The sequence below is a fragment of the Theropithecus gelada genome, chromosome 7a (assembly GCF_003255815.1).
Source record: "Theropithecus gelada isolate Dixy chromosome 7a, Tgel_1.0, whole genome shotgun sequence".
Taxonomy (NCBI): Eukaryota; Metazoa; Chordata; class Mammalia; order Primates; family Cercopithecidae; genus Theropithecus; species Theropithecus gelada.
The window spans coordinates 17,458,472-17,484,974 of record NC_037674.1 but is presented as its reverse complement, the minus strand read 5'-3'; the positions used below and the strand labels follow the sequence as shown (position 1 = coordinate 17,484,974).

General features: G+C 51.6%; 1 protein-coding gene across 1 annotated transcript; it reads left to right on the top strand.

Annotated features, from left to right (window-relative positions):
* Positions 1-586: 586 nt before the first annotated feature.
* Positions 587-26,040, top strand: PLA2G4D (phospholipase A2 group IVD). The gene is made up of 20 exons (XM_025390591.1): positions 587-727; positions 5,334-5,406; positions 5,598-5,734; positions 6,705-6,836; positions 7,521-7,561; positions 7,913-7,955; positions 9,287-9,350; positions 9,732-9,868; positions 10,998-11,105; positions 11,547-11,584; positions 11,765-11,900; positions 12,239-12,375; positions 13,929-14,151; positions 21,310-21,427; positions 21,781-21,918; positions 22,146-22,253; positions 22,382-22,576; positions 22,815-22,981; positions 23,603-23,789; positions 24,754-26,040. The coding sequence occupies exons 1-20, from the start codon at positions 683-685 to the stop codon at positions 24,978-24,980; spliced, it is 2,454 nt and encodes an 817-aa protein (XP_025246376.1). The 5' UTR covers positions 587-682; the 3' UTR covers positions 24,981-26,040.
* Positions 26,041-26,503: the final 463 nt, after the last annotated feature.

Here is a 26,503-nt window from a genome sequence, read left to right as displayed (position 1 = left end):
GGAAATCCCCTAAATTCTTAGGGCCCGCCGCATGGAGGTGAGGGGCTTGTGATAGGGGATGTCCAGACCCCTCTGCCGCTCCCTGGAGCCTGCTCAGGTCAAGTGAGGAGGACGCACTAGCCTGGGCCTGTCACCACGACTGCTCTTGTTTTCATCCCCTGGACAGGGATCCCTGCTGCACAGAGATCCCTGCTGCACAGAGCTGCCCAGGAGGGCTGGCCCCTTGCCTAGTCTCAGGTGCTCAGCCCTCCCCTCCTCTAGAGGCTGCCCTGGCTCCAGTGGGGCTGGGGGTTTCCTCAGCTCTACCCCTACCCCAGCCTCTGCCCTCAGCCTCAGGGGAACCAGCTTCCTGCCACCACTCCTGGGACTCATCTGCCTCCCCCTGGCTGCGTCTTCCGTCGTGAAACTCCAGGTCTGGAAGAGGTGCTCCACCTGCAGGTCCTGGAGCCCTGCCAGAGGTTTCTGGAGATGCTGGTTGACCCAGCCTCCTGGGGAAGAGGGGCAGGTGCAGGGCTGAAGGAGCAACCTGGGGGTGGAGCCCCAACCTGTTTATAGGATCGTGGCTCATCGAAGGCTGGCAGATTCACGCTGGTCCCATCCCATTGGGACCGTCGCTGCCACCCAGCCACAGAGCTAGCATCTTGGCAAGGGCTGGGCCTGGAGGGAAGCTGGAAGGGCTAGCATGGAGAGTCTGTCACCTGGGGGACCATCTGGCCATCCTTACCAGGTAATAGTGTCTGCAGAGCATGTGGGCACCAGTCAGGGCAGGCCTGGGGCCAGGGTGCTTTCTGGGAAGTGTGAGAGCTGGAATCAGGGTGATTTCAGTCTCTACCAGACTGGGCCAGAGGGCGAGGGAGTCTGAGATTTGGGATGCAGAGTGGGTGGGGTGGGTGGGCAGCATCCGTAGATGCGGGGGCTGGGAAACATGAGTCTGGTCAGCAGAGCTTCCTTTCGCCACCACCAGTGACCGCAGCAGTGCCCTTAGGGACCTCCCTGCCACCAACATCGGAGAACACAGTGGCTGCGTGTGTCACAAAAGGAGACCCACCAGGTCCACAGCCCCATCACCACAGGCCAGCAGACTTCCTGGAACTGGCTGGACTCCTGGGATCACCCTGTGTGTCTCCGGAGCTCTGGGGGCCCAAATCCTCATCCACTGCCAAGTATTTACTAGGCCCAAGAGCTGGGGGGGCTGCACCCAGGCCAGGGAGGCCTGCAAACTGCTCGCACCCACCTCTGTCATGTGTTTCTCCAAAGCCCAGAGTTGTCATCCTCTGCCAGGGACCAAGGCCAGCAGGGCTGGCTCCTGGTCCGGTGCCCCAGGTGGTGGCCAGGAATGAGGCTAAGTGTGCCAAGGTTACTGTCACCTACAGGTGACTGGGCTGATGAATGTCCTCCAGGAGCCTCTGGGTTCGTCAGCAATTAAGCTGGTATTTCAGATGGGAGGATCTTTCAGAAGGGAAGGTGACACCCCTATGCCCTCAGGAGAAAAGATTCCTATCAGTTAATTATGTCGGTTAGCTCAGTAATCGTATTAGTCAAATCTGTGACCAATCTATGAATATCTATTAGTCAAATTAGACAAATCTATGAAAATCTAGTGTCTAGATATCCTAGATATCCGTGGGGCAATGAGGGAAGAGTTGCATGCTTTTCCAAAGGAGCAAAGTCCTGGGAAGGGAGAATAGATGGGTTGTGAGTTCTGGCCTTGAAGTTTGAATTCCAACTCTGTGTCTGCTAACTCTGTGACCTCGGCAAGTTAGCCTCTCTCAGCCTCAATTCCCTCATCTAGAAAACGGGAGGAAATGGGAGTACTGTCTTTTGAAGTTGTGGGAGGATAAATAAAGTTACAATAGGTAACATGCTTAGTACAGTATTGTCACCCCACAGAAAGACACGAGAGAAAATGATCTCTAACTATGTTGTGTTTACTCTGGAATGATAAATGACTGTGGCTCGGAATGTGCCGAATGACAGGCCACCAGGGCAATGGTGAGGGAAGGGGAAAGGGAAGCTTTCACTGGGAAAAAAGGGGAGGCTCACAGAAACTTCTTGGAAACAAAATTCATTGGTTCTGGAGGCTCAAAGCCAGAGTTGTCAGTTCATTGGTGGAGATGCTGTTACTGGGCACGTGTATTTTTTGAGGGCATCTTATCTGAATTACTGCAGTCCTAATGGATGTCTAGTGATAAACCTTGTCAGCTAATCTCCCTGGCGAAGGCTGTGCCCCTTCCCCCTTTTCCCTCAGCCTGCTCAAGGTCTAGCTCCCGGGTAAAACAAAAGCCTAAGTGTCAGCGGTTTGGGAGCCTGAGTCTGCCCCACACCTGGAAAGCACCTCGCCTCCAACTGGCATTGGCAGGACTGAGTCCGCAGGACCAGGGGCTGTGCCCAGGGGTTCCACCTCTCTTCTCTCTGACCTCCTGCTTTGCCCCACCACAGGGCACTGGTGCCAGCAGGGGACAGGGTGGGTCTGCTCATTTCCGTCTTCCTGCTGAAGAGGGACTTTGGCATGAAGATGCCGAAGGATGTGTGAAGGATGTGAAGCTGTTTTCTGTGGAGTTTGCAGAAAGTCCTTGGAAACAGCTCTCATCTCAGACATGTAAACATGAGCTCTGCTCTTTCATGCGTTCCCAGCCCTAATTTGTCGGGGTCTGGCAAAACTGATTTCATCTTGGTATCTGCAACATCCACAGTGCCTGGAAACATGACAAAGACTTAATGAACAGTAGTAGTAATAGCAGTTACTTAAAAACTGCTTACTTTATTCCTAAGCAGCCTGCAGGCATTAACATTCTAAGCCTCAGAATACTATGTGAGATCAGAACTCTTATCATTTCCACTACACATGAGGAAACAAAGGCAAAGAGAAGTTTAGTGACTCGTCCAAGGTCACACAGCAAGTAAGTGGCAGGGCCAGGGTTTAAATCCAGACAAGCTGGCTCTGGAGTCTGCCTTGAAGCCCCCGTAAAGACCAGACATTGTAATCATTGTCACAATAATACCATGTTCTGGGCACTCCATGTTAGCGATGATCTTAGAGGCGAAGATAATTGGGATTTCTCTTTAGGGAAAATGACCTGCCAGGGAATGGGCTTTCTGAGGTTGAGAAGCTCTGGGTGATGGGAGGGAGAAATGAACTACAGTGCTTAAACCCGGGATGGTGACTGGCTAGACAGTGAGTAATTGGGGCCATTTCTTAGTAGCCCAAGTGGCTTTAGAGCAGCCCACAAGCTGTGGACCTGTGAAGTGTCGGCCTGGCCCCGGGGAGCAGGGGAACGAGGCCAGGCTGCCTCTGCCCTTCCCCTGTCTTGTCTTGGAGTGGGACATTGAAACTCAACACCCTGCAGGGCCCCAGCGTCCCAGCCATCACCTCCCTGTGGCCAGCAGCGGTGGAGTCTGAGTGAGGGGAGGAAATGGAGCTAGATGCCCCGAAGCTCATGAAATCTCTGCTGCTGACAGTATCTATAAAGCTTAAGGTTTGTAGAGTTGACATGTTGCTGGTGCCACTGGAGTTAATCCCCAGGAAGAGAGAAACAAGTCTACCTTGCTCAGGGAGGTCGTGCATGCTGTGCTGGAAAGCTGCCTGGAGTGACAGGGACATTGGCATGGAACCACAGGAAAGATGCAGGGGCAGGGCCACCAGGCATATGGCTTTGCCACGGCCCGTGGTCCTTTATGGTTTCTGGTGGTGAGTGGAGAGTCAGGTCCCCGTGGGTGCTGAGCCAGCCCCTGGCAAGCAGCATCTGTGCAGAGCGGAGACCAGTCCTGGTAGGCACCAAGAACTTCCAACCACATGCGTGGAAGTGGGTCTGGTCATGGGAGAGCGCAAAGCAGGAAACAGCTCTGGGTTTGCCACAACAGTCTCCCAGCCATGCGATGTCGAATGTTCACTGTGCAAACACTGCACTGCCTGGTGGCTCCCTCAGGATCGGGGGGAGCAGGTGAAGGGATATAAGGGTCTGAGACAATCATACTTACTTAGTGGGGAGTCTAACCTGGTGGCAGAGCCGCTGAATGGCAGAAGACCCAGCAGGGTGTTTTTTTCTGGAATGAAGGTGGTCTGTGGGTTCTTCAGCAGGGCCGCCATACTGCGTGGCTCCTGCGTTTAGCATTTCGTAGGCCTTCATGTGCCTGGTGCCCCTTGGGGGTCCTGCCACCCTGTGGCCCAGCAGGGTCCCCTCCTGGCTGGGGGCTCCCACTACCCCACCCCCTGGCACAGGCAGTGCTCCTTCCTGATAGCCCCTGTTCTAACGGACCTTCTGTACGTGGGCTCTTTCTGCTGCGGCCACGTGCCCCATAGGTGGTCCTCCTAGGAAGGCTCCTTTCCAAGAGGATGCAAGGCCAACAACCTTCCTTGGGGTCAGCCCACAGGAAAAAAATGCCATTTGCCCTGCCAAACCCATGTGAGTAACTTCACATCAAAGGGGCTTATAAGAAACCTGTGCTAGGTACCCAGAAGAAGCCGTGCAGCAGGGCATAGGAACAGAAACCCCAGGGCCCTCCTGATCCCGGCAGTGCCAGGGACCTCAGCAGTGGGGTGTGGGGACACCCCCAGTGCTCTGTCCCCAGCAGGTCTCAGTCACACCCCACTGGCCATCCGCTTTCCCTCCTGCCACCTACTCTCTGTTCATCTTCTCCTCCAGCTTCTGCCCACTCAGCTGCTTCTCCCGCTCACCTGGGCTGCCTGTGGCTGACATGGCCTCGTCAGCATCTTAATATGTAGTGGCCTTTCACCCACAGCACCAACTGCTCCCTACGATGGCCCAATGCTCCTGGAGTTTCCTCATTCATACGCTTTACAGTGCAGATTGCTGAGATCCAGGGTAGCACCTGTGGACTGGGCTGCCGAGGCTCAGCGTCCCTTAAGTCATGCGCCTGTTTCCTGTCCGGAAGGGCTGAGGGGTGGGCAGTGCTGGCAGTAGGGTCACCAAAGGTAGCCCTAGTTTTGCCAAAGGGCTGCCCTCCCTGGGAGCTCTGGGAAGGGCTGACATCTAACTGACCTATGTGGTGGCCACTCCTTGGCCCTCAGTTCTTTGCTCTGTCCACTACCCCATGTTTCTCTGTTCCTGAAGGGGAAGGGGTTCCACAAATCCCACCCTGGGTGGGCTGCTATTCCCTGACTGCTGCAGCCCAGAACCCTGACCCCAAAGACAGAGGTGGACAAAGGCTGTGTGGTCCCCAGAGGGTGTCTCGGAATGCCTGGCAGCAGTCGGTGTCGGCACCGCCAAGTGCCAGGAGAGTGGTGAGGGGTGTCGGCAGCCCGGTGCAGCACAGCAGCTCCAGGCATAGGGAGGGAATGTGGGAAGGACTCTGGAGTTTGATTTTCTCTCCAGCAGGAGGCCTCTGCCTGCTGGCAGCTCACCGTGAGGGTCCTGGAGGCGCGGAACCTGCGCAGGGCCGACCTGTGTGAGTAACTGTCCTGTGCGCTCTGGCGGGAGCAGGGAGGACCGGATCCCATGGGAAGGGCCAAGACGAGCACCCTGGGGCTGGGCTGGGTCACCTGTGGTGACCGCCAGGGTCTTGATAGGAAACTGGCGTGGCCCGTGGAGAGGGGTGTGAGGAATCCTCCCTCATGGAGCCTTCCTTAACCTTGGCAGTGAGTGAGGCCGACCCTTACGTGATCCTACAGCTGTCGACCGTGCCTGGAATGAAGTTTAAGACCAAGACGCTCACCGACACCAGTCATCCTGTGTGGAATGAGGCCTTCCATTTCCTTATCCAAAGTCAGGTCAAGGTGAAGGCCGGGGACTCCTGGCCACTTCCCTGTGAACAGGCCAGACCCCCATGCGAGGGTTCCTGGGGTCGAGCATGCTTCCTCGGGGCTGTCAGAGAAACTGTTAGGAGAAGGGGGTCTCTGTGGCCTGGCCCGTCTGTGCTGTGTGCAAGGGAATGTATGAAAGCATGAACATGGTCCTTTCACCAACTGACGGTGGGACTGACTCCCGCAAGCTGGGTTCCTCTCGAAGCCTAGCTATGAAACAGAGACAGTAAGAGCCCCCTCCTGACTGGGTCGTGCTGTGGGGTGAGATGAGACTGTGTGTGGAAGACCGTGGAAGGTCACCAGCACAAACCTTAGGGTGCAGCTCAGGGAGCCAGAGAAGCCAAGGAGAGAGACAGAGACACAGACAGAGAGAGAGGAAGAGAGAATTCTTTGACAGACTTTTATGTGTTTTGTTTTGTTTTGTTTTTGTTTTTGTTTTGAGACGGAGTTTGCTCTTACTGCCCAGGCTGGAGTTGAATGGCACAATCTCAGCTCACCGCAACCTCTGCCTCCCAGGTTCAAGGGATTCTTCTGCCTCAGCCTCCCGAGTAGCTGGGATTACAGGCACCCATCACCATGTCCAGCTAATTTTTTTGTGTTTTTAGTAGAGATGGGGTTTCACCACGTTGGCCAGGCTGGTCTCGAACTCTTGACATCAGGTGATCCACCCACCTCAGCCTCCCAAAGTGCTGGGATAACAGGCATGAGCCACCATGTCCAGCTCAGAATTTTATGTTTGATAAAAACAAAAATTAGAAGGAGGAAATTTGAAATTTAATAAGATTTCCTTATATTTAAGTTTTACAGTTTTTTTTTTTGAAGTGCAAAAGAGTGGGGGCATAATAATCTTCTCTGGCTCTAGACATCAAGTAAGGGCTCAACAGAGGTGAGCTACTCTCGCTATGAGCAGGTAAAATGCTAAGTCGCTGTTCCTGGTTCCTAGAATGTTCTGGAACTTAGCATCTATGATGAGGACTCAATCACGGACGATGACATCTGCTTCAAGGTTCTCTATGATATCTCAGAAGTCCTCCCTGGCAAGCTGCTCCGGAAAACCTTCTCCCAGAGTCCCCAGGTGGGTGGGGAAGTCCCCGTGGGCTGCACTTCTTCTGACTCCAAGCTGAGGAAGTTGCTGTTTCTCCCACCTGTTGGGAGACTGCTGGGGTGAACTCATTCACAGAAAATCTAAACCCCTTCCAGAGATATTTGCATTTTAATAAGCAAGGAGAAGGCTTCACTTTACAGTTAACAGGCTAAATCACCCAGTGGAGGAATTTTAGCCACTGGTGGCAGGAAGGCTTTGGGAGGTGGAGAACTTCCTAACACCCCTCAAAACACAGCTCAGCATCCATCACTCCTGCTGGTGGTGCCAAGGCCTGCTTTGTGAAGGCCTTACCTGCCTTCCTGCTGCAGCCTGGGGGTGGGGACGGCAGAGTTCGGGGGTCTGGGCCCTCCTCAAGAAAAACAAATGGGTCCTGCACATCATGCCTCCTTTGGCTGTGCTCCTTGTCTTCCCCTTCAGTCTTGCCCAGAGTTGTGGGACCTCCAAGGGAGGGAGACCTGTTCTCTGCAGACTTACTAGCCATGGGCAATGTGGGCAGGTAGCCTCAGTTTCCTCATCTGTAAATTGGAAATAATTGTACTAACATGCCTCCCTTAGAGACTGCTTGAGAGGATGAGATGACACCTGTAAAAGAACTGTGTCAACTCTGAAGAAATAGGTATGTGCTGATGACTTGCTCATCCTCTCTGATTTCAGGGAGAGGAGGAGCTGGATGTGGAGTTCCTGATGGAAGAAACGTGAGTAATGTCACACAGCCCAGGGAGTGTCTCGGGACTCAGGCTCTGTCTGAGGAAATGGTCCTGACCTAGATCTCCCTGTGGTCAGTCTGCCTGACTGGCCCTCATCTCCTACCTCTGCCAGAGAGGTTGGGTGTGGGGTGGGGCTTCTCAGGGAAATGCAGAGGAAGGCCGATGTTTTCAATGCCTGCTCTCTCCCCTCCCCTCTCCTCCTGCAAAGCATCTCCCCTTCCCTCTGAACCTTATCCAGGACCTACAGAGCCCTCAGCATCACCCAGGCAGACCCCACATGGGCGGGAGGGGGAGGTCAATGCAAGAAGCGTTTGCCTTTGCATGGTTTGATTTTTCCAGGTCGGATCGCCCAGAAAACCTCATCACCAACAAAGTCCTTGTGGTAAGCGCTTTCCCCAGGCTTAGGGGAGGGGCCCCAGAGCAGCTGCCTGGGGTGTGGACCAGCAGGGACAAGGAAGGGGCAGGGCTTCGTGGTAAAACCACCCCTAGCCTTCCAGCCAGGTGGTCACCTGGGGCTGTGGGTCTTGGAGGGGCCTGGAGCTAAGGGGCGCATAGAGAGAGGGGAGGCAGGGCTCTGCCGAGAGGCGGTTCTGGCCCACAGCTGTTGGGGGTGCTTCCGGAAGGCGTTTAGTCACCTGCGGTGAACTCATAGTTTTAGGGACTGACTGAGCGCTTCCCTGGGAAGTGGTGAAGAAATCAGGCAGGCCAGGCCCACCTTCTGGTTGTTCATGTTGAGGTCACCGAGGCTCAGAGGGAGCTCCCAGGGCGGTGTGCTGCCGACCTCGGAGACCGGATCCTAGAGATCGGATCTGGGGCTCAGGCAGTTCCTACTTGGGACCGGGAGAGTCCCAGTCAGCGCTCCTGACCGCGGGCTCACGAAGCTGCAGTGAACAGAAATGGCCGCAAGGGGGCGAGCGGGCGACGCGCTAGAAGCTTTTATCACAGTGTCCCAGATCAGCCACACGGTGTCCCAGACCAGCAGCACAGACGTGGGAGCAGGCGGGTCCAGGGTCACGTGCGAAGGCACCTAGAGCCCAGCATTTAAGCTCCCAGGGGCTGTTTGATGGGCAGGTATTACTTTTAAAAATACACATGAAAATAAAGTCAAGCCAATGGCACTGCCTCTTAGGAGGTGATGGAGACACCCAGCGGGTGGGCAAATTCAGTGATTGTGTGGAGGGTGGGTGGCGGGCATCTGCTGGTATGCTTCACAGATCGCAGACAGACTCCCTTGGCAAGGCCACGGGGGCCTGGCCTTGTCAGTGTCCCCAGTTAGGCCACAGAGGACAGCCAGGAGATGTTCCGAGTGTTTCTCCGGCACCCAGTCCACCCTCCTGTGGACGGGGGGCTCGCTTAGATTATTTGGAGTTGTGGTAGAATATCTCCTCCAGCTCCAAGCCACAGGGAAACAAGAGAAGAAAGAGCTGTATCTGAGGGCTGGGCGCTCTAGGAGGTTTCGGGAATTTGGCAATGCCAGGAGAGCTGGTGGGGAGGTATGGAGCCGGGGCCCGCCTGGATGCTGGGGAGCATCAGTTTCAGCAGCGGCAGAGGATCAGCCATGGGGTGAAGGGCCTCTGCAGCCAGTCTCATCCTGAGCCCACACAACTCCTTGTGTGTGTGGTGGATTTGAGACAGTGGGGGTCAGAGGGTTGAGGTGGAGGGGACCTCAGCTTACCCTGCAGAGGCCCCTGCCCATGATGTGGTCTTCCCCAGGCCCGAGAGCTGTCATGCCTGGATGTGCATCTGGACAGCGCAGGTAGCACCACTGTGGTTGCAGGTGAGACCGACTTGGAACCAGGCCTGGACTCTGCCTGGACGTGGGGGTGAGGAGGATTGCTGGGAAGCCTGCACAGGGCGGGAGGCCAGCAGCAGGATAGAGCGTGCCTCTCCCTTCTCACCAACATGGCACAGAGGCCCATGGGTCTCCTCTGGGCAGGAGGGTCCCCTGACCTGGGGGAGAGCATGTTGCAGAAGGCAGGTGTCTGGGGCAGGGAGGTTGTGGGCCCCGTGGACTAGGAAGGGCCCTTTTCAGAATGCCATTGACGATGGCCCAGGTTCCCGGGCATCCTCTGAGTCCAAGTGGTGGTGCTGCTGTTCCAGGTCCGAGCTAGGATTCTGGGCTCTTGTTCTCATGCTAACCTGCCCGCTCTCTCCCTAGATCAGGACAAGTTGGAGCTGGAGCTGGAGTTGAAGGGGTCCTATGAGGACACACAGACATCCTCCCTGGGCACAGCCTCTGCCTTCCGCTTCCACTACATGGCAGCCCTAGAGACAGAGCTGAGTGGGCGCCTGAGGGTAGGTCTTGGCTCTAGACCTCATTTGCAATCCCAGGCTTGGGCAGCTCCAGCTGCTGCAGGCCCCTCCCTGCTGTCCCTGCCCACCAGGGCCAAGGCTCCTGTGGCCTTGTCAGCCTCCCTCGTTAGGTACCTCACCCTTGGCAGACATGGAGGACCACCAGGGGCCAGAGTGGTCATGGGGTTGCTGTACCATATCAATCTTTGAATCCTCCAGCAGCCCCTCCAGTGATACCCTTAGAATAAGACATGACGGCCGGGCGTGGTGGCTCAAGCCTGTAATCCCAGCACTTTGGGAGGCCGAGACGGGCGGATCACGAGGTCAGGAGATCGAAACCATCCTGGCTAACACGGTGAAACCCTGTCTCTACCAAAAAATGCAAAAAAACTAGCCGGGCGAGGTGGCGGGCGCCTGTAGTCCCAGCTACTCAGGAGGCTGAGGCAGGAGAATGGCGTAAACCCAGGAGGCGGAGCTTGCAGTGAGCTGAGATCCGGCCACTGCTCCAGCCTGGGCGACAGAGCGAGACTCCGTCTCAAAAAAAAAAAAAAAAAAAAAAGAATAAGACATGACATCTGTGCCCACAAGGCCCTGCACAGCCTGGCACCCGCCCACCTCTGCCACCTCATTTTGTTCCACACTCCCCCCATGCACGATGCGCCAGCCATCCTTGTCTCCTCTCTCATTTCCAACATGCCAGGTGCTCTCCTGTCCCCCACTCTCTCCTTCCAAGACTGCCTCCTCCTCCTCCTCAACATCTTAGCTCAAATGGTGCCTCTTCAGAGGGTCCTCCTTGACCCCCACCTCAAATAAACCCCACGCACTCCACCTTTGGTTGCATTAGAAACTGTCATATCACACCACTTATTTCCTTCACGACATTTACTAACATCAGTTCATTACCCATGTCTTTATAAATTTACACATGCTATTCAGTGAGAACAATGCCTTTGTACTACATAAATGTTAGCTCTTATAATTTTATAGTTATGATACTTATCAATATTATACTTATGATACTTACCAATATTATAATATTCTGTATTATCAGGGAGAGACTGTGTCTGTCTGGATTACAGTCTAGATACTCAGTAGGGATTTGTTGAATGAATGAATGATGCTTTCCCTCCAGAGCTCCACAAGCAATGTCTGGAATGGGGACAACTCAGCTCGGCGCCTCACTGTGCCCCTGAGGCCCTTGATCGGGAAGGAGGTGACCATGGATGTTCCTGCTCAAGATGTAAGTGGCCTCAACTGGATGGGAAATGACAGTAAGAATGAAGATAAGGCTGGGCTCGGTGGCTTAAGCCTGTAATCCCAGCACTTTGGGAGGCCGAGCCAGGCGGATCACCTGGAGGTCAGGAGTTCGAGAACAGCCTGGCCAACATAGGGAAATTCTGTCTCTACTAAAAATGCAAAAATTAGCTGGGCATGGTGGCACATACCTGTAATCCCAGCTACTCTGGAGGCTGAGGCAGGAGAATCGCTTGAACCCAGGAGGCGGAGGTTGTGGTGAGTCAAGATCGCACTACTGCACTCCAGCCTGAGCAACAAGAGCGAAACTCCATCTTAAAAAAAAAAAAAAGAAGAAGAAGATGAAGGGGACCAAGGCCCCAGGGGATACCCATGTGCTGCTTAGGGTCTAGGAGGGTCTCAGCAGGGTGTCTGGCTTTGATTTCAGGTCCCAGGAGTGAGGCTGCAGCTCAAGGCAGAGGGCTGGTAAGGGACATTCACATCTGTGGGGACAGTGAGAGGCGGGCATGCAGGAGGGGAGGGCTGTGGACAAGGGTGGTCCTTGAGATGGAGGAGGGGCTTCTTTGGCAGCTCGCTGTGGGCTTGGCCAGCCAGTGGCTGAGCTCTGCAGGTGTCCCCTGACCCCTGGATCCTCCATTGACACAGCTCCAAGGAGCTGGCTGTGCACCTGGGCTTCAATCTGTGTGCAGAGGAGCAGGCCTTCCTGAGCAGGAGGAAGCAGGTGGTGGCCAAGGCCCTGAAGCAGGCCCTGCAGCTGGACGGAGACCTGCAGGAGGACGAGGTCTGGGGGCTCAGGGAGATGTGTGTGCAGATATCCTGGACTGGCCATAAGGGAGTACCTGATTCCTATGCCTCTCCAGAAACTCCAGTCAGTGGAGAGTGGGCATATGTGGGGAGACATGGGAGCGTGGGTGGGCTTTGGGGATGTAACTCCCTTGGGAGCTCCATCCTGGGCTGAGAGCCGTTGCTTCCAGAAGGCTGGACCTAGCTCTGACCCTGACTCTATCAGGCCTCAACCATGTGGGCCCTGGAGACAGGGAGCGGGCAGGGCTTTGGGTGAGACAGGAGGCAGCTGGCCCCTTTCCTTGTTAATCCAGCCTGTGTCTGTATGTGGTCCAGGTACCCATCGTGGGCATCATGGCCACAGGAGGAGGTGCCCGGGCCATGACCTCACTCTACGGCCACCTGTTGGCCCTGCAGAAGCTGGGCCTGCTGGACTGTGTGACCTACTTCAGTGGCGTCTCAGGCTCTACGTGGTGAGGATCCTGGGGAACTGGACGGCAGAGATGATCAGGGGCCATAGCGGGGCAGAGTGGACACCAGAGGGACCCTCTGTATGGGGAGGCCAAGTAGGTGTGAGCAGTGTGATCTGATAGGAGCCAAGCAACTTTCCCACAAGGGAGGAAACAGACGTTTACAGAAGCCCTGCCATGAGCAAGGCGGTGCAGGAGGTGTGTTCCGGATGTTACTGAAGGGCTGTGAGGTAGCTGGCTCAGATGTAGCTGGGTCTGAGTCCCGGCAGCACCACTTACTGGCTGGCTGACCCTGAGCAACTTATCTCCTCCGATTCTCAGTTGACGCAGCTCCAAACAGGGGCAATCATGGCACATACCACGTGTGACTGGGGTCGGAGGATCACCCAAGTAAAGCACTTAATTTAATGCCTGGCACAGCCAGGAGTTCCTAACTGGTAGCTCTTTTTATCGTTCATTGTTATTATTTCATTTAATCTTCACCACACTCGAGGTAGATTCCCTTATTGTCCATTTAAGACTGTGTAGACATTGAGGTCGAAATGCTATTTTTACCTAAAGATAGCATGACCTCCCTACGCCCTCATCCTGCAGCATGACGAGGTGCAGCATCCCGCTGTTAGAGATTCGTTCCTTTGAGTCTTATTGAAATGTGACTTTAAGGAGGAAAAGAGAGGAAACTCCTCAGAGGAGTTTAGGTGACAGCTGTTGACAAGCACAGTGTGAAAAGGCTTCAGGACAGGACCATGAAGATGGGAGTGGGGTCCAGAACTGGGTTGTCCAGTACAGTAAGCCACTATGGTAGCCAGTAGCCACATGTGGTTATTGACCACTTGAAATGCAGCCAGTCCACATTGAGGTGTGTTATAAATACACAGTGAAGGCCGGGCGCTGTGGCTCACGCCTGTAATCCCAGCACTTTGGGAGTCTGAGGCGGGCAGATCACGAGGTCAGGAGATTGAGACCATCCTGGCTACCACGGTGAAACCCCGTCTCTACTAAAAATACAAAAAGTAGCCAGCCATGGCGGTGGGTGCCTGTAGTCCCAGCTGCTGGGGAGGCTGAGGCAGGAGAATGGCGTGAACCCAGGTGGTGGAGCTTGCAGTGAGCTGAGATTGCCCCACTGCACTCCAGCCTGGGCGACAGAGCAAGACTCCGTCTCAAAAACAAAACAAAACAAAAAAACACAGTGAATTTGGAAGACTTAGTTTGAAAACAAAAATAGAAATTACATCAGTAACTGTATTGATTACATGTTGAAATGATAATTTTTGAATATAGCGATTAAATAAAATATTAAAATTAATTTTACAGGCTTGTATATCTTTTTAATGTGGTTACTAGGAAATTTTAAATTCCGCGCGTGGCAAACATTGTATTAATATTGGACAGCGCCGGTCTAGAAGGAGAGACAGCCCTGAGACCCGCTTCCCAGATCGGCCCAGCCTTGGCGGCAGAAGCCACGCGTCAGGAGAAGCTGCAGGGTGGGAAGAAGGGGTTGCAGCGCCCCATGCTGGGCCTCGGGCTCCTACTGTTCTGTCCCCTCGTTCTCCCAGGACAATGGCCCACCTGTACGGGGACCCTGAGTGGTCGCAGAAGGACCTGGAGGGACCTATCAGACACGCCCGGGAGCACCTGGCCAAGAGCAAGCTGGAGGTCTTTTCCCCAGAGCGCCTGGCGAGTTACCGCCGGGAGCTGGAGCTGCGGGCTGAGCAGGGCCACCCCACATCTTTTGTGGATCTGTGGGCGCTAGTGCTGGAGTCCATGCTGCACGGCCAGGTAGGGCGCCTGAGCACGTGGGGAGAAGCGTGTGTGCACCGCGGGGGCAAAGGCAGAGCGCCCAAGCAGCTGACATGCGATGCACATTTCCTGCCGTGTGGAAGACCCTGTGTTTTAGTGTCTGCCTGACTTTGGAATGCTGCCTTTCTGAGTTAGCAGATTCTTTAATTAACTGCTATAAAACAGAAATTTCTGGATCTCCCAAAAGCTGGGAATGAGTCAGTGTCAAAGTCAGTCAAGCAAACAAAGCTTTTGTTTTGAGTGGGTAAGATTGCTAGAACCATTTTTATTTATCCTGCAATATGAAATGTACTGTTCTTCATCTTCAGGGTGGTGTTAAAAGCACAAACTCTGGAACCAGATTGCCTGAGTTCTAACCCCACTACCTCTTACTAGCTGTATGTCCTTAGGCAAGTTATTTAACTTCTCTGTATGTCCGTTTTCTGATCTGTACAATGGGGATAACAACGGTTCTTAAGTTATAGAGCTGTTCGGAATACTCAGTGATACCTCAGCATAGAATAAGCATGAAGTGTCAGCTATTTTTCTTTATTCTAACAGCATCAAGACAAAACTAAACATTCATTTTTTTTAAAAAAATTACAGTGCTCCTTGAGGGAAAGCTTAGTAAGTTAACTGCTGAACTTTACACTGATACAATTATTAAAATCAGCTATTTTTTCACGCTATTGTTTTACCGCACATAGCTATCTGAACAAAGTTTCGAAAGCATTTGAAACAATGAAAAGACAAAATGTAAGGAAAAGATTAGTAGCAGAAGGACTCATCTTTATCTTTGGGTCAGGAGTTTGATCAAGTATGATTATCATGGGAGGGGAGGAAGAAGAATTGGTTAATGGGTATAAAAATACATTTATATAGAAGGAATTTAAAAAGAATGATTATCGTGTATTTGCCTTGAATTTTTTTCTTTAAGTATTTTTCTTACTGGTTAAGTACAACACTGCTTAGAAACTACCATACTTATTTTTTGTATTAGCTATAAACATTTATTATGCAAATCTCAATCTTTACTTATTATGAAAATCTTCACACCTAAGACATTGAATAAACCATAATGACATAATGAATATGCATGACCTTACCAACCAGCCTATGAAATGAAATGTTACAGATACAGTTAAAGCCCTTTGTATTCCCTCCCCAGTCCTGTTTCCCTCCTGCCCCCAGGGGCAAACACCATCCTGAATTTAGGTTTATCATCATGTTGCAGAGCAAGGGAGCCTCAAAACTGGGGTTCCACCCATGGAGGTTCTTGGCTTCCCCCAGGAAGAAATTCAAGGGCTAGCTGGTGGTAGAAAAACAGCTTTATCAAGGGCACAGTGTTACAGCTCTGTGACTGCTCCTGCAGAGCAGGGCACCCATCAGCAGTGTGTCCAGAGCAGCAGCTCAGGGGCAGTTCCACAGTCACATTTATACCCATTTTTAATTACATGCAAATTAAGGAGTAGGTTATTCAGAAATTTCTAGAAAAAGGGTGGTAACTTCTGGGTTGTTGCCGGGGAATGAGTAAACTATCATGATACTGGTGAGCATGTCTTACGGAGAGGTGCTTTCAGCCCTTCCCTGTTTCAGCCAGTCTCCAATCTGGTTCCAGAGTTGAGCCCTGCCTCCTATCTCATTCCTGTCTCAGAGATTAGACCCTCCTCCTTAATCTTAACAGGGCTGCAGAAGGGTGAAAATCTGTCTTCTGTAACTGCTTCCTGCTTATGTCATGGGCGTAGGCCCTGGCCAAGCACCAGAGGAGTAAAAATCTCTGGATACCCGATCTAAGGGGCCCGTAGGCAGAACACTTTAATTCTCCTGGTCAGTAAGCAAGATGGATTGGAAGCCTTGTACCAGCATTGACTTTACCTGGAACTACTGTAATCTAAAAGACACAAACTTTACTAAGAGGTTAATCAAGCAAGGGCCAAAGATTAGTAATAAAAAGATAGCTCTCAAAGGTTCTAGGAGAGGTAAGAACAAGGTGAGACTTGGGAAGGCATTTTTGATTATGTAACCAGGGCACTGATCCCAACTATATCTGTTGATATGATGTATCACATTTATTGATTTGTGTATGTTGAACTATCCTTGCATTCCTGGGATGGATTCCACTTGATCAATGGCGAATAATCTTTTCGATATGTTGCTGAATTTGGTATGATAGTATTTTGTCGAGAACTTTTGCATCTATATTCATCAGGGGTCTTGGCCTGTAGGTTTCTTTTTTTGTTTGTGTCCTTATCTGGCTTTGGTATCAATGTAGTCCTGGCCTTGGATAATGACTTTAGAAGTATTCCCTCCTCTTGAATTTTTTCGAATAGTTTGAGTAGAATTGGTATTAGTTCTTTAAATGTTTGGTAGAATTCAGCAGTGAAGCCATCAGGTCCTTGACTTACCTTTAATGGGTGACATTTTATTACTGGTTCAATCTCATTGCTTGTTATTGGTCTGTTCAGCTTTTCTATTTCTTCATGGTTCAATCTTGGTAGGTTGAATGTGTCCAGGAATTTATCTATTTCTTCCAGGTTTTCCAGTTCACAAATTTTAACATACATATCCTTAAGAAAAATATACTATTTGCATGAACAATTTTGTACAAGTCTCCTTGTACACCTGCATTAGAGATTCTCTAAGCCTCCAAGATACATACCCAGTAGTTAAATTGTTGGGCCACTGGGTTTGTGCACCTTCAACTTTCCTACCTATTGCCAAACCATTCTCCAAAGGAGTTGTGTTAATTCACACTCCCACTACCAGTGTATAATAGTTGCTTTTTCTCTATATCTTGGGCAGACTTTTAAATTTTTGTTTAACTATGGGGTGTGAAAGGAACATTTATCATTTAGCATTTCTTTGAATTTTAGTTAGACAGTTTATGTTTTAAAGTATATTTATCATTTGGGCTTCCTCTTCCATGAATTACCTATTCAAACCCCTTTCCATTTTCCTGTTTAATTTGTCTTTTTCATATTTTTTTGCAGGAATTCTTTATATATTTTTGATGTGAACCCTCATCAGTTCTAATGGTTTTAATGCATAATTTCAGTATAATCTAATTTATCATTCTCCTTTATGGTTTGTATTTTGGGGAGTCTTCCTTTTCCCTCCGTCAAAGTTATAAAATATCTTTCTATACATTCTTATAAAATTTTTAAAAGATTTATTTCTTATTAATAGGACTTTAATCTACCCAGAATTTATCTCCAGGTATCATGTGGCTAGAGATCCAACTTTGCTTTTTCTCACATTAATAACAAATTTTCCCAGTCTCATCTACTGAATTTTTTCTCCACTGATCTGCATTGCTAGTTTTGTCATATATCAGGTTTCATATATTTTTCGTACATTTATATTCCCGGGACTCTTCCTGAGTGCCCTATTCTGTTCCAACAGGACAGATTCTCTATCCCTATGCCAATAGCACACTGACTAAAGTTTTGTGATAAATCTTGGTATCTGATAGGCCAAGTTACCAGTCCACTTGAATTCTTCTTCAGTATTCTCTTGGTTGTACTTGCCCCTTTGCTGTTTCTTTCCTTCCTTCCTTCCTTCCTTCCTTCCTTCCTTCCTTCCTTCCTTCCCTTCCCCTCCCCTCCCCTCCCCTCCCTCCCTCCCTCCTTCCCTCTCCCTCCCTCCCTTCCTTCTTTTCCTCAGAGTCTTGCTCTGTCACCCAGGCTGGAGTGTAGTGACACAATCTCGGCTCACTGCAACCTCTTTCTCCTGGGTTCAAGTGATTCTTGTGCCTCAGCCTTCCACGCACCTGGGACTACAGGCATACACCACCATGCCCGGTGAATTTTTGTATTTTTAGTAGAGATGGTTTTCCACCACTTTGCCCAGGCTGGCCTTCAACTCCTGGCCTTGAGTGATCCACCTGTTTCAGCCTCCCAAAGTGCTGGGATTACAGGTGTGAGCCACTACACCTGGCCTGCTGTTCTAATTATATGATAGAATCACCTAGTCATGTTTTGTGACAAATGTTTTTGGGATTTTTATTGAAATGGCACTGAATTTATAAAGCCAACATAATTACTAGAAATATTTTCATTTTATCACTATGTGCTATGTAGTCTTTGGATCTACTGTTTAAGTTCATATTCAGTTTTGATGATGCCGTGTTTTATTAACTGACTTTCCTGCTGGGTGGCAGCAGTTAGTTACTATAGAATGGGAGAAGCTTGTTTTAACAGTTCCCTTTACAAGGTGCTAGAAAATGCAGTTTGATTCTAGGCTGTACAGCAGACTTTTATTTAATTACCATTGGATCCTCCAGTAATGACTTAATGCATGGTTTTGTGTGAAAGCTTTATAAACATTTTTAGAAGACAATTTTTTAATTGTTCACAAAAATAGAAATGCTTGTGGTATTATTAGATACCTATATATTCTTAAAAATGAACCTGAACAACATAGTGAGACCCCGTCTCTACAAAAAATTTAAAAATTAGCTGGGCGTGGTGGCACACACCTATAGTCCCAGCTACTCAGGAGGCTAATGCGGGAGGATTGCTTGAACATGGGAGGTTGAGGCTGCAGTGAGCTGTAATCATGCCACTGCATTCCAGCCTGGGCTTTAAAGTGAGACTCTGTCTCAAAAAAAAGCACCTATGCTATTTTTAAAATTTTGTCCCAATAGGAAAGGTTTTCAATTTATTATTTTTTTTCTTCTGTTTATCATACCTTACCTCTTAAAGCCAACATTCATTGTAGACTTTATAAAATAATGTTTTATTCAGGCAATTTTAGTGTCTATTTCTAATTTTTTAAAGATGTTAGATAAAAACGGGTATTTATTACCTCTATAATGTAATAATCTAAAGTACCAAAAGTCACTTTACAATGTCAGAAAATATAACTCCATTTATGACAAATCACAATTTCGTTAATATTAATGAATATCATATCCTGAAATTTTGCTCAGAATGACTTTATTAGCCTACATACATCTTTAATAATGATTAGGTTTTTATAAAAACCCATTCATAAAATACACTAGCTATAATCAGTGCTTCTCAAACTCTCATCTCTTTGAAACTTTTTTCTTCAGTCTTTTGCTGGCAAGTACCGAACTGCTTAGAAGCTGCTCATCATTCCTCAAGGAGAAACTCAGAGTGGTTCTCTTATCCTTTCCTGAGTTAGGAGCTGACACACTTGCCTTCCATTTAGTCTGCATTGCCAGTACTGCACCAAGCTCCAGTGTTTCCCATGGGACCCTCAAATCATCAGAACGGTGTTCTGCAGGGTTGGGGTTACTCGCTTGGAAACTGGGGGGTTAGAGACTGAGAGTCCTGCTGCAGCTTACTGGTGAGCCATTAGACATACTGGGTGGGTGCTGTTTCAGTAGATGCAGGGGTGTGCTGATCTTTTTCCAGAACTTTCCCTAGGGCATAAATTGCGCAACTGTAGTAAAAGGACACATTTTCCCTCATCATATGTATCAAAAGAGCAACAGAGTTTCTAAATAAAAAGATTTTGAGAAGGGATCATGTACACACATTTGTACCTAAGGACTGACTTGTCCATACACCACCACCATCCATGGCAGGGGATTGAGCCCTGTTTAGAGATTTCCTGCAAATTCCCTATAACTCATACTGGGGACCATTGAAGAATGGGGTGGAAAAACGACTGGTTGACACATGAGTGTTCTCGTCAGGGACAGATGAGCTGCCAGCGAGGAGGACACACACACTGGGTGTGTTGGGTTTTGCCATGGATGTGGGAGAGGGACCCTCCTTGAGTAGGCTGGGTAGGAATCCTCACACCTGGCTGGCCATCAGGATCATCTGCAGGTTTTTAAAAGGCAGACTCCAAAGTGACTTGTGACAGGCTGATTCTCAGTGGAGACCCAGAGGTCCGCATGCTTCACATGCTCTCACATGTCCACATTCACTGAGTCAATCTGATGATAAGGGCTGCTGTGGCAGGTTGGGAGCCTCTAGAACTAGACACTCTTCAGCTTGGAGAGCCCAAAGGAAGGATGACATATTCGTGGTACATGTACTGCCCAGTAGAAACAGCCCAGAGCTGAAGGCATCAACCTCAGCTCTGGGGGCAGAATCCTTCCCAAGGTGGTGCTCCCGGCAGGCAGCACCATTAGCCTTGCTGGTGCTTGGGAAGAGCTCCATTTGCCACTCTAGTTCAGCATAGAATGAGGTCTTTCTGTTCCCCCACAATTCAGGGAGGCTCTGTGGAGGCTCCCCCAAAAGGCAAGCTATAGTCGTTGCCATCAAAGAACTTGGGCCATGGATGGTGGTGCCTCATGCCTGTAATCCCAGCACTTTGAGAGGCCAAGGCAGATGGATTGCTTGAGCTCAGGAATTTGAGACCAGCATGGGCAACATGGTGTAACTCCATCTCTACAAAAAATACAAAAATTAGCCAAATGTAACTTGTAGTCCCAGCTACTCTACTCAGGAGGCTGAGGTGGGAGGATCACTTGGGCCTGGGAGGTGGAGGTTGCAGTGAGCCAAGATTGCACCACTGCACTCCAGCCTGGGTGAGAGAGTGAAACCCTATCTCAAAATAAGATAAAACAAAGACAGAGCTTGGAGCTCTATTGAAGAGGAAATTAAGAACAGAAGGCAAGAATAAACAACGGGGTACAACCTCATGCTGTGCAAAGCCAGAAATAAGAGGGACAATGGGCGGGGGGCAAGGATGTAAGGAAAGCATTCGGGAGGGGCTGAAACTTGAACTGCATTAAGGAGAAGCTAGAAGAGGAGGCAATCCATCCCTGGCACAGGCTTCGGTATATGCTAAAAGGGCATTGCTGTGTCCTTTCTGCAAAGCAATACATGTATATGTGCATGTGTCCTTGTGTCTGTGTGTCAGTATCCACATCCACTTCACCCTTAAACCCATGAAGATGGGCCTGGAAGCACTGCTGGCATTGTAGTCCCTGTGAATGGCCCTCGCTGGAGATTGACAGTACACAGCCTGCATGCTCTGTCCAGCGACCCTGCATCTAGGGCTGGTCGGAACACGGAGGCACGAGTGGGAACTGACCCACATATGGTCCCCAGATCCCACGGGAGGAGGTGCCTCCTCACCCCCAGCCTGGTCCCCCATCCTGCCCCCGTCCTGGTGGAGCCGCTGCCTCCAGGACACTCCCAGCCTCACTTAGGCCCTGATGCCCTCTGGCCCCAGGTGATGGATCAGAAGCTGTCAGGACAGAGAGCCGCCCTGGAACGGGGTCAGAACCCTCTGCCCCTCTACTTGAGCCTCAATGTCAAAGAGAACAATCTGGAGACGCTGGACTTCAAGGGTACGGTTCTACCCACTCCCCCTTCCTCATACTCCACCCTCCAAATCCTCTGCACCCCGAGAGTCCCCAGAGAATTCACGCTGGAAGCTCCGCACAGATTGCCCAACCTTCCTGAGTCCTGAGGGACTCGGGGCGCTCTCTGTGTTTGGCAGTGGGGAGTGCTTGAGGGTGTGGACCAAGGCCTGGGAAGGGTGTGGTCAGCCCAAGAGTGCACGTTGCTCACATCTGCTGCATTGGCGTCAGGCACAGCGGGGCTCGGGCCTGCTGGGGGCAGGGGCAGTATCTTTGGCCAGAGCTGGGGCTTCCGTAATCCACTCCCCTCACACTCCTGCCTCTCCCTCCCACCCCATTAGAGTGGGTTGAGTTCTCCCCCTATGAGGTCGGGTTCCTGAAGTACGGAGCCTTCGTCCCTCCTGAGCTCTTCGGCTCCAAGTTCTTCATGGGACGGCTGATGAGGAGGATCCCGGAGCCCCGGATCTGCTTTCTGGAAGGTGAGAGTGGTGGCTCTGAAGGCCCTGGGCAGCCCTGGGCCAGGCGTCTGAATGACATGGGTCCTGTAGCTCAGGTGGGGCAGAACCTCAGGACGAGGGGGAGGGGTAGGTGGCAGGGGGCGGTACATGGTAGGGGCAGCCCTCTCCCCACTCCCATTTTCCATCAGCACCCGAGGGTGGGGCCGCTGGCTGGGGCCTGAGGCTGACCTCTCTTGGGGTTCCCTCAGCCATCTGGAGCAACGTTTTCTCCCTGAACCTGCTGGACGCCTGGTATGACCTCACCAGCTCTGGGGAGTCCTGGAAACAGCACATCAAGGACAAGACCAGGAGCTTAGGTGGGAAGGGTGGGGGCACTGAGGGGGCTGGGATGATGCTGTTCCTTCAGACTCTGCTTGCGGTGTGCGGTGTCTGAGGGGAAGAAGTGAGGGGAAGAAGGGTCCAATGTCTGTCTCTCTGGCTTCAGAGAAGGAGCCCCTGACCTCCTTGGAGACCTCCTCGTGGCTGGAGGCCTCGTGGCTGCAGCCGGGCACGGCGCTGGCCCAGGCATTTAAAGGCTTCCTGACCGGCAGGCCCCTCCACCAGTGCAGCCCCAACTTCCTCCAGGGCCTCCAGCTACACCAGGACTACTGCAGCCACAAAGGCTTCTCCACCTGGGCAGGTCAGGGCCGTGGCGAGGGGTCCTTAGGTCACAAGGTTGGGCCTCTGGGTGGTGTGGCAGGGACTGGCCGAAGCCTAGGAGGTCAGCATCCATTTCTGGGGTATGGGCTGGAGAAGATCCCCTTGGAAGGTCCTGGGGAAGGACTGGTGGCATTCAGGGAGTGACCCAGAGGAGAGAAGGGGACATGGATGACCTGTGGCAGGGTGGTGGCCTCTGACCATCCTGCAATTCCTACTAGACTGCCAGCTTGACTCCACACCCAGCCAGCTGACTCCCCAGGAGCCCCAGCTCTGCCTGGTGGACGCTGGCTACTTCATCAACACCAGCTGTCCCTCCATGTTCCGGCCGGGCCGCAGGCTGGACCTCATCCTCTCCTTCGACTACTCTCTATCTGCGCCCTTTGAGGTACGCTGGTCACCCCAGGGGAACCCCTCTGCCTAGCCAGGCCAAGCTCCAGAGGCAGACAGCAGGGCCACTGACCTACTGCCCCACACCGCCTGGGTCCCGAAGGGAAGGAGGGGTGTCAGGCCTTGATCTGCTGGCTCCTGCCAGGGTCCTCAGGTGGGAAGGGCTGTGGTGGTGCAGGGGCCTTGGGCTCCCAGGCCAGGTGAACAGGGAGGGACCTCCCCACACCTCCTCCAAAGAACAGCTGGACAGAGTTGAGAGGGGACCCTAGCATCTCCATGTCCATCCCCCAGACCTCCCCTGAGACGCCGTGCAAATGCAGGTCCCCTCCCGGCTCTGGGATTTGAACAATCCAGCAATAGCAATCCAGAGTTGGAGTTTGGGGGGCTGGGGGTGGGTCTGTACCCCACCTAGAGATTTTAACCAAGCAACATTGCAGACCACCAGAGTCCTTGGACTCCCCCTGGGTCTCCCTCCAAGTCACTCTGCAGCTTGGCCTGACCACAGACAGGACAGAGCCAGGCCGTTGTCTTGACAGTGAGGCAGCTGGTGTGTGCTGGAACTGGCCCAGCACTGACCTGGGCCGGGCTGGTTCTCTCCGGGCCACCTTCTCCCCACCAGGCGCTGCAGCAGACAGAGCTGTACTGCCAGGCCCGGGGGCTGCCCTTCCCCCGGGTGGAACCCAGCCCTCAGGACCACCAGCAGCCAAGGGAGTGCCACCTCTTCTCAGACCCCGCCTGCCCCGAGGCCCCGATCCTGCTGCATTTCCCGCTGGTCAATGCCTCCTTCCAGGACCACTCAGCCCCCGGTGAGGCATCCCCTCCCAAGCACCCAGGCTGCCTGGCCCCTCAGAGGCCTGCCCTGGGCCCCCCGCCGCCCAGCAGAGGGAAGGGAAGTGAGTGCCAGGAGAAGGCTTCAGGACAGGCCCATCCAGGCCCACCCAGACCTTAGAGCCCACCCTGGCCTCCTTGCTGATGCCCACATCCCTGCAGGCCCTCTGTTTGCAGGGTCACTATGCAGTGGTCCCCTTTGTCATGACGCCAGGCTCCTGCGGCCTTCCACCTGCCCTAGTGCCCCCAGCTGCCCGGGGCCCCTCTGCTTTCCTGCTCTGTGGGAAACTCAGTCGGCCTCTCCATCATCCTTCCCCAGCCCAGGCTGGGCCCCTTCTCAGGGAGATGGGCCTCTCCTTAGGGGCTCCCGAAATTTAAACCCCCATCACATTCCTTCCTATCCTCTCTTCTCACCAACTGGTCAGAATTTTATTTCCTTCTGGTGGGAAAAACTCATTGCCGTCTTTGTGCGATATTCCCAGCTTTCTGGTTCCCACCATCATTCTAGATCTCCCAGCTTTCCTCTGAACATGCTCAGCCCACATCTGAGAATTCTAAAGAACCTTCATCTCTCAGCAAGTTCTCGCTGCCCCCTTGCTTCCACTGTGAGTCCTAAGAATCTGTTCACAAACCCAGGTGACTTCCCTCTTCCGGCTGTTTCCACCTTGCCCCGAAGCAATGTACAGACATGTGGGGCTGCCAGAATAGCCTAAGGAGTGTCACGCTGCAAGGCAACGAAATATGAAATTGTATTTTCTACTGCCAAATAGTATCCTTCCAAAGAGCACCCTGCCACCCACACTTACATCCCTGGGCAAAGGACACAGAGAGCTGGGAGGAAAGCAGGGGCTCCTCCAGTGGGGGCAGCCCTCCCTATGCGCTGCTGCCAGGCTGTGGAGACCCCGGCGTTCTGCTCCTGACACCCCTCTCACCCCTGGGCAGGTGTCCAGCGCAGCCCCGCAGAGCTCCAGGCTGGCCAAGTGAATCTCACCGGGGCTACCTCCCCCTACGCCCTGTCCAACATGACCTACAAGGAGGAAGACTTCGAGCGCCTGCTACGGCTCAGTGACTACAACGTGCAGACCAGCCAGGGTGCCATCCTGCAGGCCCTGAGGACCGCACTGAAGCACCGGGCCCTAGAGGCGAGGCCTCCAGGGGCACAGACCTGAGGCTGCTCAGAGCCCCCAGGACCCTGAGGGCCACAATCTGACCCTACAGGGCCTGCGGGCATAACCTGATCTGCAGCTGAGCTCAGCCACAGGCCTTCCCGGCTGGAGTTCTAGGCACTCCCAGGCCTGGGTAGCCTCTGCAGCTGGTCTCACTGCCCAGAGTGAACTGCATCCAGTGCAGAGTTCTCCCTTACGTTCATGGCTGGCTTGAGAAGAGTTGAAAATAACTTCGCCAGGCCAGTGTGTGGAACAGCTGGTCCAACCAGGCAGACTTTCACACCACAATTACTTCCATGCCTGAGCAGAATAGATTTGAGGTGCAAGCCGGAGGCAGCAGATCAGGAGTAGGGAGAGGAAGGACAGGGGATGCCTGACCTGACAGGTGGCTTCAGGTCTCGGGAATCACAAGACATCCTGAACACATTGCCTCCCCGTCTTCTTCCTGCTCCTCATCCTCCTCCTCCTCTCCTTGTCCTTCTCCTCTTTCTCCTCCTGCTTTCAGTATGCAAGTCTAGTACTTGTTTAAATTTATTCCTAAATATTTTATTCTTGTTTATAAGTGGAGTTATTTTCTTAATTTCATTTTAGATTATTCATTGCTATTTTATAGAAATACAATGGATTTTTAAATATTGATCTTGTATTCCACAGTCTTGCTGAAGTTGTTTACCGGCTCTAGTACTTTTGCAGATTTCTTAAAATTTTCTGTAGACAGATCATGCCATCTTCAAATAGAGATGGTTTTACTTCTTCCTTTCTGATCCGAATGCCTTTTATTTATTTTTCCCAATTGCCCTGACCAGTACAATGATGAATACACGTTTCAAGAGCAGACATCTTGTCTTGTTCCTGACACTGAGAGGACAGCATACGTCTCTAACCATTTAGTGTGATTCCAACTGTGGGTTTTTCTTAGACATCCTTTATCAGGTTGAGAAAGTTCTCTTTTATTTCTAGTTTATTGAGTGTTTTATGATGAAAGGGTGTTAGGTTTTGTCAACTGATTTTTCTGTGTCTATGGGCATGATCATGTGGTTTTGTCTTGTATTTTATTAATGTACTCTATTGCATTAATTGGTTTTTGGATATTAAACCAACTTTGCATTCCTGGGGCAGTTTCCACTGGATTATGGTATATAACCCCTTTTTTTTTTTTTGAGATAGAATCTCATCATAGTCTGTCACCCAGGCTGAGTTCAATGGTGCAATCATGGCTCACTGCATCCTCAACTTCCTAGGCTCAAGTGATCCTTCCACTTCAGCCTCCCAAGTAGCTGGGACTACAAGCATGTAACACCATACTTGGCTAAATTTGAAAAAAAATTTTTTGTAGCGATGAGGTCTCACCAAGTTGCCCAGGCTGGTCTTGAACTCGTGAACTCAAGCAGTCCTCTTGCCTCAGCCTCCCAAAGTGCTGGGATTACAGGCATGAGCCACAACAGCCAGCTGCTGGCACATTTCTTACCTTCCTCATGCAAGGGTGCGGGCACGTGTGCGTGCATCCATGCGTGCGCGCGCACACA

Coding starts and splice junctions, on each gene's coding strand:
- PLA2G4D (XM_025390591.1), top strand. CDS start 683: ATGGAGAGTCTGTCACCTGGGGGACCATCTGGCCATCCTTACCAG. Junction 11,585..11,764: donor CAGCTCAAGGCAGAGGGCTG/GTAAGGGACATT, acceptor CCATTGACACAG/CTCCAAGGAGCTGGCTGTGC. Junction 22,577..22,814: donor AGGCTTCTCCACCTGGGCAG/GTCAGGGCCGTG, acceptor AATTCCTACTAG/ACTGCCAGCTTGACTCCACA.